At 52.1% G+C, this 17,040-nt stretch overlaps 1 protein-coding gene across 1 annotated transcript in view; it reads left to right on the forward strand.

Annotated features, from left to right (window-relative positions):
* The first annotated feature begins 3,873 nt into the window (after nt 1–3,873).
* MEGF9 (multiple EGF like domains 9) overlaps nt 3,874–17,040 on the forward strand; it is a 48,505-nt gene continuing 35,338 nt past the window's right edge. The window contains exons 1-2 of the mRNA XM_061352331.1: nt 3,874–4,069; nt 4,270–4,608. Coding sequence (XP_061208315.1) covers nt 3,874–4,069; nt 4,270–4,608 — 535 coding nt within the window. The remainder of the gene's footprint in view (nt 4,070–4,269; nt 4,609–17,040) is intronic.

Raw genomic sequence — 17,040 nt, forward strand, 5'->3', positions numbered from 1 at the left:
ACCTTTTTGTCTCAGAGAAGAGCTTAGCTTTATATTTGTATGGCCTTGACGTGCTTAAAGTTAAGCCGCTCTTTAAGCGTGTGCAGAATTGGGGCCTATTATCAGTGCGCATACCACCACTGTGTCCTGCTCCCTGCTTCCTGCATTCCCCCCCTGCTTAACAGGGAGGTTTGGCTGCTGATTGCATTTATTTGCAGTGATGACAGACCTGTGCTAACACTGGGTGTGTTTATGCTCGTGGTAGGAGCAGTGGTAGCTGTGGCACAAAGAGCGTTGCAGCCCCATTGGCAAAGGATGTGACTTTTGCTGCTGTCTGGAATGTGCAAGAAAGATGCTGGATGTTGCTATGCCATCACTGTGGTTGCTGTCTGCAAATGATATAGGTGTGTGAGCCCATGGAGGCTGTGGGTGGCTCATGGCCGGGGCTAAGGGATACCCATTCTCTTCCCAAGCGGGTTTGCAGGAAGCAGGAGGGAGGGATGCTCAGGACTGCAGTGATGGGGCTATCGGTGGCCCATGAGCCGAGCGGTCAGCCAAAGGTAGTTTTAAAGCAATGTCAGTGTTTCAGAAACACATACAAGGGTAAATTCCCCAAGGGCACGGTGTGCTAAACAACTGGACCCCAAGGAAAGAGGAATTTGTCACCTCACAGAGGCTCGGTGGTGCTGTGGATGCTCTTCCTGCCCATCACAGTGGTGTCCTGGCTGTGCCCACCAAGCCCCACCACCAGCAGCCATACGTATGCCTGCACAGAGATGAGTCTCCAGGCTCCATTTTTAATTCACTTGCTTTCATTTATATTCAAATCAGAGGATAAATGTAGGCAATGCGTGCGCTCCAGCTAAGGCAAGGCTGCTGCTTCAGAGCAACCACATAGAAGGTGCTTTATGCTTAAAATACATGGAGAAAGATGGAAACGCAGAGCTCTGCACTCTAAATGTTGTCTTCATGTTGCTAACATCGGCCTGGTTGTGAAACCACAAAGGTTTAGGAGAATTATTTGCACCCCAACACACATTGCTGCTTACCTGGCTCCAGCAATGAAAATAAAGCCATTACTTCTGCTTCATGCTTGTGTTTTAAGTCAGTTCCTGCACCTCATGCCCGGGTCTGTAGAGGTGCTCCTGGGGATCTTGACTCTCAAACGCTCTTTATTTGATGATTTAAATGAATTATAAATATGCATGTGGAATAATGAAAACAGTCACTGAGGAGTTTCAAGTGATGCCTAAAGAATATCTTGATCGCCCTTAAATCAGGGCAGCACTTGACAGGGCTCTACAAAGGGAATGGAGGGAGGGCGCATTCCTCAGGGGCAAGTCCTGCAAAGACCCATTGGGTCAGGCTCTGAAATGAAATTCCCAGCATCGTCTGCAGCTCAGACTCGCATTTAGAGCACAGTTCTGTCCTAAAAGCTGATCCTGATGTGCTTAAAACCGACAGTGCCCTTTTGCAGCGTGCTTTTAAGCATCTGTATGCTCACACCTACATGCACTGGCCAGGCTGTGCCGTACCTTTACTCCTCAGCCCCCGAGGCAGATTTGTGCATCCCCTTCATTTCCAGGCTCTGCCTACCCCAGAGCACATGGGGCTGTCAGCAGCCACCTAACACAGGTTGACTTAATGGGAGTTGCTGCTGGGTGCTTTGAAAAGGAAATCTGTGGAGCAGATTCATTACTCCTGCATTAATGATAATTAAAATCCCCTAAATTTTCCTACGGTGACTTATGCTGGGTGTCAGAATTAACATCTCATTGAATTATCAAAGCTTTCAAGCCGTGGGTGGTTGGAGAGAGTGGCTTGGGGTTTGCAAATAGGTCAGAGAAAGAGCTGGCTGCTAAATATCGGATGGCAACTTTCCATTGGGGAGGAAAATCCTGCTGATGCGATGGAATCAGAACAATTCAGTGTGTGGGGATGTCGGTACCTTTAAAACCTATGCAAAAAGCAGGCATGAGGCCGGGCTGCCTGCTCGCAACCTGGGCTTTGCATCAGTCATTCCCCAGGGATCCATCCTGCTCAGACGTGCGTTTCTCACCTTCTCATTGCAGAATGAAAGCACAAAAAGAAAGGAAGAATGAACCTTTTGGTGGCACGGTGCCAGCCCAGGTCTGCTCTGTGCCCTTAGCATCGCCAAATGAATGTCGCTGAAAGCAGCCAAAGGCTTTTTGGGAGCTTCTTTATCTGGGGTGCAGCCGGGGATGGTTTGGGGCCGGTGATGCTCTTGCAACTCTACTTGACATCAACAGGGGGAGCGGTGAGTCCTGCTGAAGCTGTCCCTGTGCAGGGCCTGGGACGTGCCCGCATCCCCCATCCCGGTCATTCAGCATCTTCCATGCCCATTCCACAGCCTTTCCCACAGCTCAGAGTGGCTTCCATCAATGTTAGAATTCACCTTGGGGTTTCCACCCCTGTTGCCACCAGGATGTGGTGTTACCATGAAGGCTCTGGGTTATGTGACCACCGACACAGCAGAGACGGTTTCAGTTTTGCAACTCTTTATAATGATCCTCATGATAAGGCAGCACTGAAATCACCGAGCTGGGCAGAATGAGGCTCTGGTTTTGCATGTGATTCCCCCATCCAAGGGGTGGCTGGAGATGGAGGATGGATGGATGGAGAAGGGCCCATCCTTTGGCTTCCATTTAAAACTAAGGAATCTCTTTGCTCCAGGCAACTCTTCCCTTAACAATCATTGCTCCACTTGGCCTCTCCCTTCCCGTTCCCATAGACAATAACCTCGTGTGAATCGCTGGAGGAGAGGCTTGATCAGCAAACCATTTTCCCTCTGTGCCAGCTGGGTTCCCCCTGATCAGAGGGACTCTTCACTCCCCATGGGAAGTGACAGGCTGACAATGATCACGAAAAGCAAATCTCGGAAGGGTTTGTCTCCATGGGGGAAATGGCACAGCTTAACTGCTGGAGAATAATAAATGTATTCTTATGCAGGAATAAAGTCCCGTTTATTTCTGAGAAGGGGATGGGTATGTGGGAAGAGCAGTGAGTTCCTGCAGAATAATCAGCCCACAGCAGCTATGCCCTTGCAGACAACCCCTAAATATTGTGGTAGAGAAGGACTCGCAGCCCAGACCATGCAGTGGGTGGTGGTGGGACTGTCTAATGTTGAAAAGACACTTGTCATCAGATAATATCAATGAGAAGTGATGCAGACAATCATTGCCACACACACATCTGGGCAGCAATGGGCAGCCCAGAGCCACCAAGCCCATAGTGCCCTGCACCATTCCACAGCAGGATGCGTGGGGATGGCAGCTGCCCATAGGGCTTTGTGATGCTCAGCACACCTCAGCATGTGCCTTTGTGTTGATCAGAGTAGCTTTTTCCATGCTGCCTGCATCCTCCTTCGATGCACATGAACCAGTCATCACCCAGTTGGGTACCATAAAGAACTGATGTATGTGTCACTGTGCTGCCCATCCAGGATGGGGGGGATTTGGCCACGGTCACTCCGTGTGCCCATGCCCAGCAGGACCATGGGTGGCAGGCAGCTGGGATGCTCCCCAGGTTTCATTGTCCCTATGGATGGGTGGGAATCAGCTCCAGCCGGATGGGCAGCATGAAGGGGAGTGGGTCATGGAGGAGTGGAGGTGGGCAGGGGATGGAGGTGGTTGCCGGGGGGTCGTGCTGAGGTTTAGGGGGGTACCCCCAGCCTCTGGTCCCCTCCAGGGACCTGGAGCAGTGCGAGCATCACTCCATCGGGATGGACCCGCCGCAACGGGCTCCCGGCGCGGCCCCACGGATTTCCAAAATGGGGGCGGGGGGGTGGGGGTGTGGTGTTTAATTTTTAAACTAAAAAATATTAAAAATAATCAAAAATATAAATAACTAAAAACTACATTAAGAAGAGGGAACATGAGCACACACACAGGAACTGGGATGCTCGGGGCGGTCCATGCCCGCTCCCCGGCCTGGCACCAGCTCCGCTGGGTACCGCCCCCCCCTCGCCACCCTCACAATGCCCGGGCCCGCCCCTCTCCCCGCTTAGCTCCGCCCCCTTCGGCCGCTGATTGGCCTCTCCGCGCACAAAGAGGTACAAAGTTGCCGTCAGGTGGGGCGGGCGCGCCTCTGATTGGCTGTGGCGGGCGAGGGGCGGGGCTCAGCGGGCGCGGCGCTGTCAGCCGGGCCGGGCAGGGGCGCGGCGGGTGCTGCCTTCGGGGCGGCATGGCCGGGTGAGAGGCACGGAGGGAGCCGGCGCTCCCCGGCCCCGCTGGGTGCAGGAGGCAGCCCCTGGGTGAATGAATGAATGAGTGCATGGCGGAGCGCCGCGCCGCAGCATGAGGCACCGGCCGAGCACCGCGCCCGGGCTCGCCCTGCTCTGCCTCGCCGCCCTCCTGGCCGCCGCCGCCGCCGCCGGGCTGCCCTCCAGCACCGCGCCGCCCTCCGAGCCCGGCAGCGGCAGCGGCGGCCCCGCTGACGGCAGCCCCGGCACCGCCGCACCGCCGGTCCGCACCCGCGGTACCCCCGCGCCCACCCGGGGCACCCCTCCGCCTCCGGAGGAGGAGGAGATGGAGGCGGCGGTAGCGGAGGAGGAGGAGGAGGAGGAAGAAGAGGAGCAGGAGGAGGCGGCCGCGGGCAGCGGCCCCGCAGGTGAGCGCCTCACGCGTGTCCGTGCCCGCGGGGGGGACCGGGACGGGGCTGCCCGCTCGCTCCTTCGCTCCGCCCGCGGACAAAGGCGCGGCCGCGGGCGGCGGCTCCCCGGCTCCCCCCCCCATCCCGGCCGCAGCGACCCCCGTGCGGGGCGGGAGGAGGCAGCCCCGGAGCTTCCGAGGCCGAGCCCCGTGTGCTTGGAGCGGGGCTGGGTTGAGGGGCAGCGACCCCCGCATGGGATGGATGGTGCGGGGTGGGGGGGCAGTGCCGGGGGGCCTGCGGCTGTGCCTGACTTGGGGGTGCAGGCGTTAGGGGTGGTTTTGGGGAGCGGCGGGGTGGGTGCTGGCTCCGGCTCCCCAGGGCATCCTTTACGGCAGTGTTCTGTGCTCCCTGTGGAGGAGGTGAAGCCACATCCTCCCCATCGCAGTTGCATCGGGGTAGTGTCCAGCAGGGAGGATGCTGGCTTTGAGCATCACCGGGTGGTGTCTTGGAAGCAGAGTTGGTTTGTGGGCACCGAGGTGTCCCACCTCCGTGTGCTGGCAGCAGAATGGTGTTAATGATAACTTGGGGTCGCTGGAGCCCGTGTTCTTACCTGGATCGGGAGATGCTCGTGTAGCTCAGTGAGTGCTGTGAAGAGCCCACGCTGATGTGGTACCCGATGGGCATGCAAGGGGTGAGAACCAAAGGGCTGCTTCTGTTCTGGGGGACACAGGTCTCGGTGCTGCCTGCTCAGGGCCTGGTCCTGCCCCTGTTGCTGTTTGGGATCTTGTATAGACCAAAGGGAAGTGTTACAATAGCAGGAATATATGGAATTGGCAATGGAGAGTGCAAGGAGGGATGAGGTAAAGGAGGGCTGTGCCCAGGTGAAGCTCTCACTGATGTAGCACTGAATCTCCACTTGCTCACTAGGGCCTGAAAACACATGGTCTCGAAGCTAAGACTCCAGTTGACTTGTAGATTGAGCAGCAAAAACTCTTCTGGAGTCCCTGGATGGAGCTTTGTCGGTTTTACTGGAGAACTCTGCTTCTCTCTGGCTTTGTGCCCCCACACATGCAAATGCTGTTGCACTGATTATTGCCTTTTTTTTGTATTTATTGTTTTCTCCTTGCTGTGAAGATGTCGAGTTTGAGCGTGTTGAGCTTCCTCCAGTGTGAAAGGGATGGAATCTGCTGCTCTGGTAGCTTTAGCAGCCTGAACAAGTGGATTAATCAACCTGTTTTATTTGGCTGGAAATATAATCAGCTGAAGATCTGGAGTCTCTTGTTTTCAGGCTTTAATTCTTCTCTTTTCCACTGAGGTTTCTGTCTTTACTTTCTCTGGAAGAGACAGAATGGCTCAGGATTAGGAACTGCTGACAAAGATAGGAGAGGCTGAGTTTTCTTAAAGCAAAAGCAGTTTGTTCTATCGTGCCATGATCAGACCTCACCAGCGACTCACCTGGCTTGTGTGAAACCCTCTGGGTACCAAACAGGGGATGAGCATACCCACCCTGAGTTGTGTTGAGCATGTATGTCACTGCCTGACCTTGTGTGTTGTGTTTGGTGGTGTCAGAAGGCATCTTCTCTCCCACCTTGGGCTCCAGTGGTTTTATAAGAGCATCCCTATCATATGGACCAAGTGACAGCTGTCAGACCAGGGGACTGCTTTAGCAATGGCTTTAGGATGCTCTCGGATGCCTACATATGATGCTTACTCCTTTTGTGTCTGGTGCTAAGGATGAGAGTCGGGAGGGTTTGTGTCTAATCCCATTGCCTCCATGGATCCCCTGTGGCCTGTCCTCACCTCTGCTTTTCAAATCTCACTTGGGAAATGGGAGCACTGATGAGGAAAACTCTTCCCCACCAGCCCTGGGTGTGCTGAGTTTTTATTGTGGAGGCCAGCATCACCCTTTGAAGTCTGGAAGTGCTAATTATTAATGGCTACAGCAGCTTGATCTCAAAATTGCTCCCTGGTGCCTTTATGCTGTGGCGGTGGCCAGGGTGTGAATGCATGGGCAGATTATGTCCTCTCAAACAGGCTTATTTGTTAGTGTGGCTGGTTGAGATTAACCTTGGCTGATGGGGGTTGCTGTGTGCTCATGGGTTGGATGGGTTCTGGGGTACCAGGGAGTGAGGTGGTGGCAGGAGGAGATGCTGCAGGATGCAAGAGCAGCCCCCTGTGTAATATGGGGTTTATGGGCTTTGCACCAAAGCCACAATAAGGCTAATGGGCACCATGGGTTCAGTTGAAACCCTCCTTTTGCTTCAATTCAAGCATGTTTTCAACATCCCTTTTTCAATTCAATAGGTAATTAATGCATTATATGCCTTATTGCATGAAACAAACAGGCCTTTTCTCATGCCACGGTATTAGTAAGCCTTCCTTTAATGCTATTGGTGTTATTACTGATAAGAAACTGGTGTGAGAGCCCTCGCATTCCGTGTTTGTTCAGTGCTACCAAGATATAAGTTCCAACTTCAATGCATTTTTCTCATTCTGATTTAAGAAGCACTTCAGCCCCCCCAGCTCCTGCTCACTGCTCTCCCATTCCCTTTTCCCAGTATCCCCATGTTTATTTTTCTTTCCAAGCCTGTGATCATGTTAAAACCCCGGATTTTGTCTCCAACAGAAGTAAATGGCTAATCCTCATGTTTGTGGAGACAAGCTTAGGAGTATCCCCTGCCTTATCACCAAAGCCTCTAACACCCGCCGCAGAGACTCTGCCTCTTCCTTTACGTGCAGTGCTTTGGTTTTAAAGCAAAAGCTGGGGGAGATGACTTGGGGATGGATGCTGTTTGCATGGATGCTCGGTGTTGGAGCAGAGATGTGGCCAGCGTGGTCCTGGTTGGGCTTTCCCTGCCTGAAGAGCAGAACTCCTCTATTCCACCCATGTGGTGAGCAGTATGGGTCTCTTTGAAGGATGTTTTGTTCTGTGCAGAGCAGATGGGTGGGCTGAAGAGCCCAAACCTTGCACACCCTTGCTGCCCCCAAACCCTGCATAGAGGCACCTTTAGGCGATACCAAGCGTTTCCCATCCTGACAGCGTTGCCTTCAATCCCCTGTGGTTCCTATAGCGTACCACTGCCGCACCAGGTCCCAGATGTGAGCCTGTGTCTGTCTCATCACCTCTGCACCTGATGGGAGGGGACAAGGAGCAGTTGTGCTGCAAGCACCGGGCAGGAAATGCAGGTGGCTGGGAGCAGTTCTAACCAGGGGAAGGTGTCCTGCGCCGCTGCGGAAATGGGTGAAAGCTGAGTCAGGGCTGAATCAGGCTCCAGCCTCTGGCATGGGGCCACCACCGCTTGCTGGGATGCTCGGAGCCCAGATGGAGGAGATGCAGGCAGAGCCCCCTGTTGCTGGCTGTGGCTTTGGGTGGGATTAGCTGGTTTAGCTGGTAAAGAGGAGCCTGGCTAAGCAGGTGGTGCAGGGAGATGGAGTGGACCCGGTCCTGATCACTGTCTTCATTGCTTCATCGTCCAGCTCAAGTGGAGGGGTTTGATTTAGTGCAGGGTGTGTGGAGAAAGGTCTGTGCACCCCATAGCGGGGCAGGTCTCTTATGGGGGTCCCTACAGCACTGGTGCTATTGAAGGGGAAAGACTGTGGTCCAAACCATGGAGCCATCAACAGGCAGACCCTACCACACTGGGGCTGCGCTCCTTGAGGGGTTGGGAGTTCTCGCATCCCAATGGGACCAGAAACAGCCAAGTTGCTGAAGGCAGGTTTGGGACATCTTGCCAGTGCTGGTCCATTCTGCAGTTCTGGGTCGCTCCTCTTCTCCCCATCCAGTTATTACATCCTTCAGTAGAGGTCCTCCCGTCTGAGTTTGCCCCATGATCAGCTCTTCCCCTGTGCTCACCATGATACAGGACTCTTAGGGATGCACATAAATGCTTCATGCCCATGTACCTGGTCAGTTTTCCAAGTGAGACTCAATGACTGCAATGGGCTTTTGCAGCCTTAAAAATCTCCATCTCTTTAGGTACAAGCTCAGGTCCTGCCTGAATGCCCCTGCCCTGCCACTGACCCAGTGGGGGGCAATAGGGGGGAACTGGGGCTGTATGGATGCTCATGGCTTGGGAAGGCAGCTTAAGCCTTCCTTGTTGAGGGCTCAGGGTTGTGCTCAATGTGGTTACTGAGATAGGCTGCTTCTAAGACGTCAGTGGGATTTACATGTGTTAAAGGTATGGAAATGAAGCATATAGATGTGAAGGCTGAGAATAAGGAAGATGATCTTGGGACTTGGGATCACTGCAGGAGCATCCAGGGCGGCGAGTGCCTTTTTTCACTCAAGTAATAAACTGTGGGGATTGTATCTCTGAGCTTAATATAAAGGGATGTTGCCCACAGCAGAAAATGTCACTGCCTTGCTTCCTCCTGCCTCCACGTTCCTGTCTGAGTCATTCTTGCATCAGATGCATCCAACTGTCCTGACTCAAGATTTTGAGCTTCTTGGATTTAGCGATGCTCATGAAAATCGGGATGCTTCTGGGAGGATCTATAGAGCATCCCGGGTCTTGGTTGTTACCTTCCCCCTGCAGGGATTGGTGCTGGGGTTTGGCTTCTTTGCTTTTGAATGGTACCAACTTTGGCCTTGATTCTGCCCACTGCCTGGCATGGACTGTGCTGCTGCAGAGGGGCAGCACCACTGCACTTAAGGAGTGATGGCAACAGCGCTCACCCCATGGGCTATGCTGAGTGTGTAACCTCAGGGAGTAAATAACCCCCATCAGGAGGGGATGTGGTCCTTCTGCTGCTCCGGTGCAGCCTTGGAGGTAGCTTCAGCATCTTGGGGTCTACCCGGATGGGTGGTGGTGGTGGGCATTGAGTGTCCCCACCAGCTGTGTCCGCAGGACAGGGACATCAGGACATCCACACCCCATGGCAATGAGCACAGAACAAGCTGTCCCCATGGAACAGAGGCCCCGGATGCGAGTCTGCTGAAGTCAGGGGAAAGATCTCCGAGGTTTTCTCTTTGACAAGAGCCCATTGGCCTATAAATACCCAGGGCTAAGTCATTGTGGTGCTGCTGTTCGCAGTGCCAAGGCCAGCTGATTGTCAGGAAGCGATGCTGCGGGCGTGAGGTGCTCACTGGTGCTTCCAAGCTCTTAGCATCAGAAATAGACTCATGCCTGTGCTCTAGCAGGGATTTCTCTTGCAGCCATCTGGCTAAGGAGGGAAGGCTCCTTCTGCTTTACCTCTAACAAGCACTTGAAGTAAAACAACAGCATAAAAACACGTGAAGGAGCTGGAATGCTCTGCAGCACTTAAACCACACCTGAGCCTTCACCGAGCTCTTAAATGTGGTTGCAGAAAGGTTTGGGCTTGCTTTAATGCTCCTGCCCCAGCTCTTGCTGTGTGTCTGAGCTCAGAAGGGCTGCTTTGTGCAGTGAGGCATCGCTCGGTGGGTGGAAGGGACCAGGGGGGCTGAGTCTGGCACTTTATAATTGGTTGGGGATATGAGTATGTGCTATGAGCTAAGGGCTAGATCGCAATCTCGCCATCTGCCCTGCCTTGGGGGGGAGTTGTGTGTCTGCACCACCTCGGGAGACCAGAACCGGTTGCGATTCAGTCCCATTAAACTGGCTCAACCCCAGGGTTTCGGGATCACAGGAAGCTGTTTGCTTGCTTGGATTTGATGTTTGGGTTGGGTCAGGCTGAAATGAAGTGAGGTTGGTTTTGCTTTGCTTCTGGTTCCAGGGAGCTCGAGGTTCCTGCACCGTAAGATCAATGTCCTTGTTGTGCTTGGGGTCAAATCCATCCCAGTTTGGAGCTGGGGGCTGCCAGGGGAGAATGCTCCCAAAATCCCAGCAGGGCTTGTCTGGAAGGGTCTTTTATTGCATTGAAGCTTGTCAGTCTGGAGGCATTTCGAGCAAGACATTCTGGACTTGGGATAATCAAAGCTTATTTGTTTGGATAGAACTTTGTTCCCTCCACTAATTCAATAGGAAACTTCCTGGCAGTGCTAGTCCTGGCTCCTCCATAGCTCCTTCTTCCAGATGGAACTATGAAGGATGTCACCTCTTCTGATGGGGTCACTCACTCCCCTCATGGCTCTTCTCCCTGCTTCTTTACAGCCAGCGATGCCTGAAAGTGGTCCAGCTCTTCTGCATCCCAGCTGGTTGGGGTTCCATAGCAGAGTGGGTCTGGGACAGGCCTGGCTGGTCCCCCTTTGCTTTCAGCTATTTCATCGTGGCTTGGAATGCCAATGGGGAATGCTGGCTTCACGTGGTTTTCCTGGGTTGTGCCTCCTCTGGCTGATGCTCATCCAGATCTTCCCATGCAAAATTCCTATTGCCCTTCATCACATCCAATGCAGTGGGGCTGTGATGCCGGACAGGCTGCCAGCCCTCTTGTGTGGCAATAGCTCTGTTCACCCCCCTTCAGGACTCTTATTCCCCTTGCTCTGAAAAGGGCTTTCGGGGTCTCTGCTCCTGCTTTACGCACACATGGGTCCTATTCCAGTAAGTGAGGAGCTTCCCTGGAGCTGCATGAACTAATGCAAAGCCTCAGTGCTGCTTCGAGTAGGATTTCTTTCCCTGAACACCTGCTGTATGAATGAAAATTTGCCTTGTAAATGTGACCGATTCAGCCTGAGCATGAGATGGGCGCTTGCTTTCTGCCCAGAAAGAGGGGGGGAAAAGATAAAACCTCGAAGGTTTTTCCTCTTCAAGCAGCTTGGCCTCGAAACCAACAAGAAGCCCAGCTCCTTGTTCTCCCCATTGCCCCCCATCCTTGTAAATAAGCCACCAGAAGCATGACGAGGCAAGCATCCCTGCTATTTATAGCTCGTGCTGCTCCACATGCCTGCTTGAAAAAGCAGCCAGCTAAATGGCTCTGCAGCCTTTCAGCAAAAGCCTTGATGACACTGGCATTCTCTATGCATGGGTAGATGTATGTATATTTAAAGGGGGGGGTGGTGAGCGCTCACACTAAGCAGGCAGGATGGTTTCTGCAGCAGGGATATTGCTATTGAGCAAAAGGGAGTCCCTCTGTGCTGCCCTGGCTCACAGGAAGGGGTGCTGGTTTAGTTGGTAGCCCCATGGCCTTTGGCCAGCATGGAACTGATGCTACTGGGGATGCTGTGCTGGGGTTGGTCCTCCCATCTCTCCCTAGCTCTTCAGTGGGGCTACCACTAGACAACACATACACTGGTATTCCCCAAATATATATATATATTTTGAAGCTGGATTAACCCTTTATTCCTTTTTTATTGTCCTTTTTGGCATCACCTGTGTGTAATGAGGAGGCTGCAGGTAACCTTTACCTGTTCAACTGGTCCTGCCACTTCTCAGATGGATCTGCTTTATTCCTGGCAGATGATACTGCCACTGTTTTCAGGCAGCTTTACTCTATTTTGACTGACTGGCTGACTGTATTAACTGATAGTGCTGCTTGGGCTGCTTTGATCCTGTATTATTTATGGAAATGATGGCATATAACTCTGTGTAGCTGATTAATGCTTGCATGTATTTTTAATGTGCTAGTTCTACTGTTTGATCTGTGCTAAATGATTATTCTCTGATGTGTTCCTTTCGGTTCCTTATGAAAAGGATATTGAAATGGACTGTTTGTTTTGTTGCTTTTTGTTCCTCTCCCACTGGTCTCATCTTGTGCTGGGTTTTAAGCTTTCACAGATCGTTCTCCCAAGCATGGCCCTGCTGCTGTCACGTGGAGCATTTACACTTTAGTGCTCTTAATTTGAGCGTTTCATTGGTGGCATCACTCTGAATTCATCCCTGTGTGTGTAGTACTGGGGAGACAGAAGGTGGAAAAACAGCCATTAAGGTGATGCTCGGTCCTCGTGTGCCATTGCTGAATCCCAACGTGGCTGTGATTCAGGTCCAGCAACACCTGAATGAGAAGGAAACTGGTTTGAATTGCTGGGGTATCATTAATGCTTCTGTGGCCGGTCACAGGATGGCAGGGACTGGTCGATACCAAGGAAATGACTTTAATAGCTGGGGAGGGGTGTGCTCAACCAGCAGCTTCCTCCCTGTGGTGGGAGATGTGGTCGCGGCTGGGAAGGGACCGGTGGACCAAGGTGATGCTTCACCCACCGCATCCCATGATGTGCGGTGCTCCCAGCACTGCCACTGGGGAGGGAGCCTCACGTCCTTCATCCCTCCTCTGCAATCCTTCCCCTTCAGCAGATATGGCCAATGGGGTGGAAACCAGGAGGTCATTGCAGAAGGACCATCTGTGAGCTGGAGGATCAGCATTTCCCTTCCCTGAGGGCAAAACACAGAAGTGGAAGATGATTTTTTTCCCCTTTAATATATATATTTTATCTCCTGCCTTTCATAACGCCTCATTTTCACGGGACAGGCCAGGGTTATCTCCTAACCCTATCCCACACCCAGTGTGTGGTCAGACCCACCTTCTCCCTGGGCACACCATGCTCCGGCAATAACAGGTTGTGAGGATGCTTTCATGAACAGCACTGTAAAGATGCAAAGCAGTGCTAGCTGAAAACCTCTCACTGCAGGCTTTTTCCCCTCTTCTGAACAGTTTTTTTGGTCAAAATCAGCAGAATACACATTTCAGCAACAGAACCTCTTTCCTTTAATGCACTTTTTCCATTGAGAAGAGTTGAAACTTGGTGTTTTGTTCCTTTCCTCCGTGTTTTTTGAAGCTCCTTCATCTATGAGAAACTTCAGTAATTCCCTTTTCCTCCTGCCCTCTATTTCAAGACAGATATAAATACATATAATGTATATATTTGTATAGACCTGCTTTTTTTGCTGTTGGCTGTAACTCTTGCCTTTTGTCATCAGGAACAAAGCAAACATCATAGACTGTGATTTCCCTGCTCCTCCTCTGCTCCAAACCAGAGACAAGCTAACCTGAGCGCTGCAGGGAGCCAGTTATTTAGGGGGGTCCATCATGATGGATGCACCACATCAGGGAATAGGCAGGATTCTTGGATATGGCTCCTAAAACCAAATTGCTTCCCTAAAACGTGTCTCACTTGCAGACGCATGAGTAATAGGGCAGAGGCATCCACACCTTCCTGATGCTCTTCCTTTGTGGATGTGGAAAGAGGGCACAGTGCCTTGCGCAATGCTGGCACTGGCACAAGCTCTGTGTGTGTGTGTGTGTGGAGGGGGGGGTGTTTCCATTCACCCTTTCCTACCCCAAACTGCAGCCTGAGGGCTGTGGGGAGCTGCATTGGGATGCAGTTGGGTCCCCAGGGTACCCAGAGAAGGTGGAGAAGCTGCTCTGGGTTGTTGATCCAAACAAAAGGGTCATTGGAATGGAAGCGGAGCATGCCGATCTGTCTGCTCTTGCCTGGGCTGGGTGTTTGCTCACTTTGTGCCAACACAGGAGATGTCTTTGCTGGAGCCTCCCCAGCTCTGCTTTTCCCTGCTGTGGCCAGATGGGTTTTTTCCCCATTCCCAGTGCTTGAGGAAGGATTCTGGGGGGGATTTGCCTTGTTTTTAAGCTCCTGGGTGTCTGGGACATGAGCAAATCCATCCCATCTCCTGGCACTCCCCTCCTTCAAACAACCACGTCATGTTAAGCTCTGTCATATGGGTTTTCCAGCAGTACCCCCCTATTCCCAGGCAGTGTTGGGGGGATCCCTCACTGGGGTCAGCAGGCTGCATGGCATCACCACCTCTTGCCCAGCATCCCCTCTGCTGTGGGACCAGCTGGTGTGGGGAGCAGATGGGGAGGTGGAGCCGGGCTGCTGGGCTGGGTTACAGGCTATGATAAAGCAAAGTGATGTAGAAAACTATATACCTGTTATCAGAGCAAAGCAAACAGAGCCTTCAGCTGCCTGCAGCCTTCCTCACTTCAAGGGCACGGCGTGGAGCTCCCTGTAAAAGATGCTGTATTATTAATTCGCTTGCTTTGGCTTGGAGCTGGTGTTGAGAAACCCAAGCTTGACTCCACATGATGAATAACAAACATTTGTCTGCGTTTAACTGGTTTATTGTGAGCAGTTCTTCTTTTTCCTGCTGGAAGTTTACAGTAAGCTGTCGGCAGCGCGGCCCTTTGACGTGGATTAGCGCTGATGCCGCACTGTTGGATCTCCCCATTCGTTTCACATCTTGGTGTGGTTTCTTTCCAAGGAAGGATTTTGTGCCTGTCTAATCCATTTAAAATGGAAAATAAACAGGGAAGGGGCTGATCTCTAAGGGGGCAATTGGGTACAAGGGCAGTGCTGGCTTCCATGCAGGAGAAGGCAAGCTTTGGGGTGGGATGGAGGGGGTGATGCTCCTGCTATACCTAGGAGAGGATCTGTCCCCCCCAGCACCCCAATTTGGTGCCTGGAGCAATGGGTGTCACTGCTCATTGGTTTGCAAACCCCTTTAAAGCTGCCCACGTAGGTGTGTAGATGGTGAGTTCAAGCTTATGGGCTGGGGAATCAGTGCTTCCCACTCTGCTTCACCACCTATAGCATTGTGGTCCCTCTTGGGGATTTCCCTTGTGTCCACTGTTACATACGTACATGAGCTAGGCAGGCCTTAGAGCTAATACCTCTCCCCCTACATATATATGTATGTATGTGATACCAGGTAATATACTTAAGTGTGCGCTGTATCAAAGCACAGCTTCTCTGTGTTGTGGCAGGTACCTGCAGCTCCCCTGGATTTGGTAGGATTATGGATGCCTCTTTGCAGATGGGACTCGGATGCTCTTTTAGCAAGGCTTCTCTTCGGCAGCAGAGCTGCTGGAAGGGGAGGCACCGCTCCTCCCCCTGCAATGCCAAAACAGCCATTATAAAGCCCTCAAGAATGGGGAAATGGTCAGTATAGAAATGTCAGCAAACCTCTTCTGGCTGACCCTCCGGCTATGGAGGAAGCGCTGTGGCTTGGAGCTTCATTTCTGACTTGGGATCAGGCTTGTTTTCACCAACCCAAGACTGCGTGTTCTGCCTTGGAAGTAATTTCCCCTTGGTGATGCTGTTCCTGTTTGCACGATGTGAATGGTGCTCCAGGAGGCTTTGAATGCACATCAGTCCTTTGGGTTTAGCATCTTGGCTCAGCCCAAGCTGTTGGTGACACAGGGAGTGCTGCACAGTGACTGAAACCCTTGTGCCTTCATCCTTCCCATCACACTCTTCAGGCTCTTGCCTGTTTAAAGAGGATTTGGCTGTTCTGCAGGACAAGGCTGTTACCTGTTGAGCTCCATTGTATTTATTGTGGGGGTTTCAGAGTATTGGTTTAGACTTTGGGTTATTGCTTGTGGTTGCTGAACTTGTGCTGTTTAATGGAAACACCTTCCTCTTGAAGGTGACCTGTTGCTGGGAATAAACACAAACCCCATGGCTAAGGCAGTAGAGATGGTGTCCATCTGTGTCAGCAGCAGCGTGGTGACCAAGGAGATGGAAATGCAATGCTGATGTGCAGCCCTGACTGAAGTCAGGGCAAATCGAAGGGGAGCACGAGGCAGAATCTGATTGGGGGGGACTTTGCCCCTGCTCTGTGTGCAAGGGGTGGAATTTGTGCTCTCTAAACGTATGACACAGCTGCGATCAATGGAGAAGGGTTTGGAGCACAGCTTAGATGCACTGAGGTGTCCCTGCTGCTGTCTGCTCCCCCTCAGCAGTCCCCAGCACAGAATGGATCTGTTTCATTTCCCCCTTTCCACTGATAAGTGACGGCTTTCTCCATGCAGGTGCCTTTTTCCATGACGTGCCCTGGCCCGTATCAGTTCCCTCTTTGAAAGCTCAACTTCTCTTCCATAGGCTTGCCAGCAAATATTGTCTCATTGCAGATCTACAACCCGGGTTGGAAGGTGCTGGATGAAAGCAAAGGTGAAATAATGTTCTTAAAGCGGGGATTAAAGTCACCCGATGCAAGCTGGAGGGGAATGCATCACTGCCCCATGCAAAGTGTAGTAGTGCAAGCGAAAGGCTGCATTATAAAATACAGGAATAAAAACTATGGGGCAGGAAACCCTTCTTCCCAGCTCACAAGGCATTTCCCAGCAGCTTGCTGCACATTAGAACCTACAGCTCCTTATTCTGGCAAGAGTTACGGTAACTCCAAGTTAGCCCGTGGCACTGTGTCATCATAACCTTGAAACAATGGCAAAACCTGCCTGAAACCTGCTGTGATTACTCATGCTTCGTGCTATCCCTCTCTCTGGCTGCAGTATCTGCTATGGTAATTCCACTTACTAAGCAAGGAGACAAAACAGGGAGCCAAGCTTGGGAGCAATGAGAGATCTGGGACTTGCTGACTTCAGACTGTCAAGTCCCTTCTCCCTTCCTCTGTGCAGCCTTTAAAGTGAATGAGAGAGGAAGAAAGGTGCTTTTGCTGTTTGTAATGACTAAAAGTCTGCATTTAAATGTGTTTATTTAGAATAGGGAGGAAAAAAAACCCAGGGAAGCGTATTGGGAATGAATCCTGTGATGCTGAGGCTTTAGTTCATCTCCGAGCTTGTAAATGCAATGAGCTGAGAGGGACCGGGGTCTCAGCTCAGGCTCTGCAGAGCTTCTTTTGA

This window comes from Neopsephotus bourkii, unplaced genomic scaffold (genome assembly GCF_033783945.1).
Source record: "Neopsephotus bourkii isolate Nb327-2 ecotype Australia unplaced genomic scaffold, CSIRO-AGI_Nbou_v1 NB_659, whole genome shotgun sequence".
In the NCBI taxonomy this organism is placed as follows: Eukaryota; Metazoa; Chordata; class Aves; order Psittaciformes; family Psittacidae; genus Neopsephotus; species Neopsephotus bourkii.